Raw genomic sequence first — 2,967 nt, 5'->3', positions numbered from 1 at the left:
ACTTTGAGGTGACATATCCTAGAGCCACTAACATCACCTGTGAGCACTTCACACATGTACACTCCAGAGTCATTAATCCTGAGTCTGGACATGTGAAGTCTGATTCGTCCGTCTCTGAGGACGTCTTTGTCCCACCGGACTCGTCCTGTAAACTGTTCATCCAGAGACTCTGGGTCCTCAACACCTTCATAGAGATAAAACAGGACTAAGTATTTGAGCTCAGTAAACAGTTGACAGAGGATATAAAGTGCGTTGGGGGAACTGCTGGTTCTGGGTGTGAACATCCACTCCAGTGTGATGTTGTGGTTCTCCTCTGCCTGATAGGAGGTCTGTGTCACATTCACTACAAATGCTCCTGTAGAGGAGACAGAGAGGGAAAGTGAGCAGCAGACAAACTGACAACTTGAACATGTCAAACTCCATCTAGAGATGTTTGTCTGAAAGTGTATTTAGTGTTTGTGGATAATAAAGTGAAGGTCAACTAACCAGAGACACAGGAGGTCAGACTGAGGAGCAGCAGGATGCTGCAGATCATCTTCATCCTGTGAGAGGAGACAGAAACACATCAGATACAAGTTCAGTTATTACAGGTAGAACAGAGACAATCTACAGTCTGTCTTTAGTCCTCACAGGACTTCTTCCTCTGTGCTACTGATTACACATGACTGACCAGTGGACTGACACCAAGACAGGAACACTAATGTACTTCTGACACCAGATGGAGCCAGTTTAATGGATTAGATATTTACAACTGAGGAAGAACAGGAAGTATGATCTGCTCTGAGATCAACAGTGTTGAACACTCTCACCAAACAACCGACTCCTCATTAGATCAAATCTTCAATAAAATGTCATCAGACTAATCTATACTCGTCTCCAATGATTGTTGTTATATTCCTGTTATTGTGTGGACTATTTAAAGGCTGTATTATCTGTGATCATCATGCATTAATGGTTTAACCTCCATGTTGTGTTTCTGTAGTCAGAGTAGAGGATTAGAGAGGAAAACTATTTCACCAACTAGATTTCTCCTCGATGGTTAACAAAGTTTCTGGTCAGCTTTTATGTTTTACGCTCAACACAGACTAGAGGAGCGACACTAAAGGACGAGGACACCACTAGGACACTACTAGGACATTACTAGGACACCACTAGGACACTACTAGGACACTACTAGGACACCACTAGGACACTACTAGGACACTACTAGGACACCACTAGGACACTACTTGGACACTACTAGGACACTACTAGGACACTACTTGGACACTACTAGGACACCACTAGGACACCACTAGGACACCACTAGGACACTACTAGGACACTATGAAGTGTTTTTATATTCAATAGTTAGAAAAACTAGACAGAGAAACTAATTTAAGCTGCTGCAGAGCTGTTGCACAATCTTGGTGCACAAAAGACAACACAAAAAGAGGAGACGAGGAGTCGGCCATATCATTGACATGACCAGTTAAAATAAATAACCCATCCAGAGTGAAGTCAGGATCAGCAGAAACAGACGGAGAGACAACGAGTCTCTAAACTAAACTCCAGAGGAACCTGGTTGTACACAGGAAATCACGTCTCATGAAACAGGACGTATAACTTACAGTAAAAGTACTCACCAAAATAATACAACTTAAAGTTAACATAACTAACATTACAGATGAGAACACAACTTAACAGAGTCTCTAAACTAAACTCCAGAGGAACCTGGTTGTTGGTTGATTTGTTTTCTATTTATTTCACTTCATGTCTCTATTCGTTCCTGGTCAGCCACTAAATATAAAACAGTCCAAATTATTCTCACCACATTTCTTCACAAGAATAAAAACATAAACATGATTAATATAATATATCAACTATCTGTATTTCTATATTACCTTGTGTCTCTTCTGTCGCACCACAGGACCAAACTATGAGATTCTGTTGAGCAACAGGTTCTGCTGCTGGTGTGGTTTCCTGTTCTTCTTTTTAGGTTAACTTCGTTTTTTCAGTTCCAGTTCCAGTTCCAGTTAGGGTTAGGGTTAGGGTTCCAGTTCCAGTTCCAGCTGGTGATTGAGGTCAAAATAATAAATATATGTTATAGTTAATATATGTATAAATATACAACAATTTACAATCTAATGAACATTTCTACCGTTTTATAGACTAGACAAGAGTCTATTTGATCCTAAATACATTTATGTTGTTGACGTCTGTATGACAATAAAGTAGAATAAATTATTTAAATGTTACAGGTTCTGTGAGTTTCAATGTTTTCATGATTAACTGTGTTGTAAATCCCCAGCATCTGATGTGCCTTGCTGGAGATTTCCATGGTGATGACTGGTGCCATTTCAGAGTCAACTCAGTAAATCAACCCAGAGTTTCTCAGGCTGTGAGTGTTCACATGAACGGGGAGGTGCATCTGACCAATCACAGACATGGACACGTCTACTGTCAGGCAGAGAGACAAAGGAAGAAACTATATTAGACGAATACGAAGAAGTTAAACTCTTAATCCAGACTAACAGTAACACAGTTGAAACTGCTAAATGCAGGAAGAACAGCTGGAAAAAGAAAAAACTCCAGATGTGTGAAAGCATAAATTAACAGATTTATTAATTTAATGGAACACTCAAAAGTCAGAAATAGTCTCCTAGATATAAACAGCTTTTAAAAGTATAACGAATGACAGGATTATACCTAACCATGCCCAGTAATAACAATGTGGCGTGTATGACTATGTCACACTTCTTTCAGTTGCGCCGGGATGAGATTCTGCAGCCAGTGGCGATCCCATATCTCCACAATCTGGGACCTAACCTCCCCTTCTCATGAGGTGTGAAATGACTCAAGAGGAAGTTTAAAAACACCCACAGCATACAGCAATTGTCAGTTGAAACTGTGTTGTTTTTAGTCTGGTTATGACTGTAATTGCTCTGATTGGTCAGTAGGAGGTGCTTTTATACGAGTTGATCTGTT

The 2,967-nt window shown here is 40.1% G+C and overlaps 1 protein-coding gene across 1 annotated transcript in view; it reads right to left on the bottom strand.

Moving 5' to 3' along the window:
• LOC141763617 (T-lymphocyte activation antigen CD86-like) overlaps positions 1-1,961 on the bottom strand; it is a 2,216-nt gene extending 255 nt beyond the window's left edge. The window contains exons 1-3 of the mRNA XM_074628073.1: positions 1,884-1,961; positions 487-542; positions 3-355 (exon numbers count right to left, since the gene is read on the bottom strand). Of these exons, the coding sequence (XP_074484174.1) occupies positions 3-355; positions 487-541 (408 nt within the window). The 5' untranslated portion in view covers position 542; positions 1,884-1,961. The remainder of the gene's footprint in view (positions 1-2; positions 356-486; positions 543-1,883) is intronic.
• Between the last annotated feature and the right edge of the window lie 1,006 nt (positions 1,962-2,967).

The sequence above is a fragment of the Sebastes fasciatus genome (assembly GCF_043250625.1).
Source record: "Sebastes fasciatus isolate fSebFas1 chromosome 22 unlocalized genomic scaffold, fSebFas1.pri SUPER_22_unloc_2, whole genome shotgun sequence".
Taxonomy (NCBI): domain Eukaryota; kingdom Metazoa; phylum Chordata; class Actinopteri; order Perciformes; family Sebastidae; genus Sebastes; species Sebastes fasciatus.
Note: the sequence above shows the minus strand (reverse complement) of the source record. Positions and strands in the feature narration are given on the sequence as shown.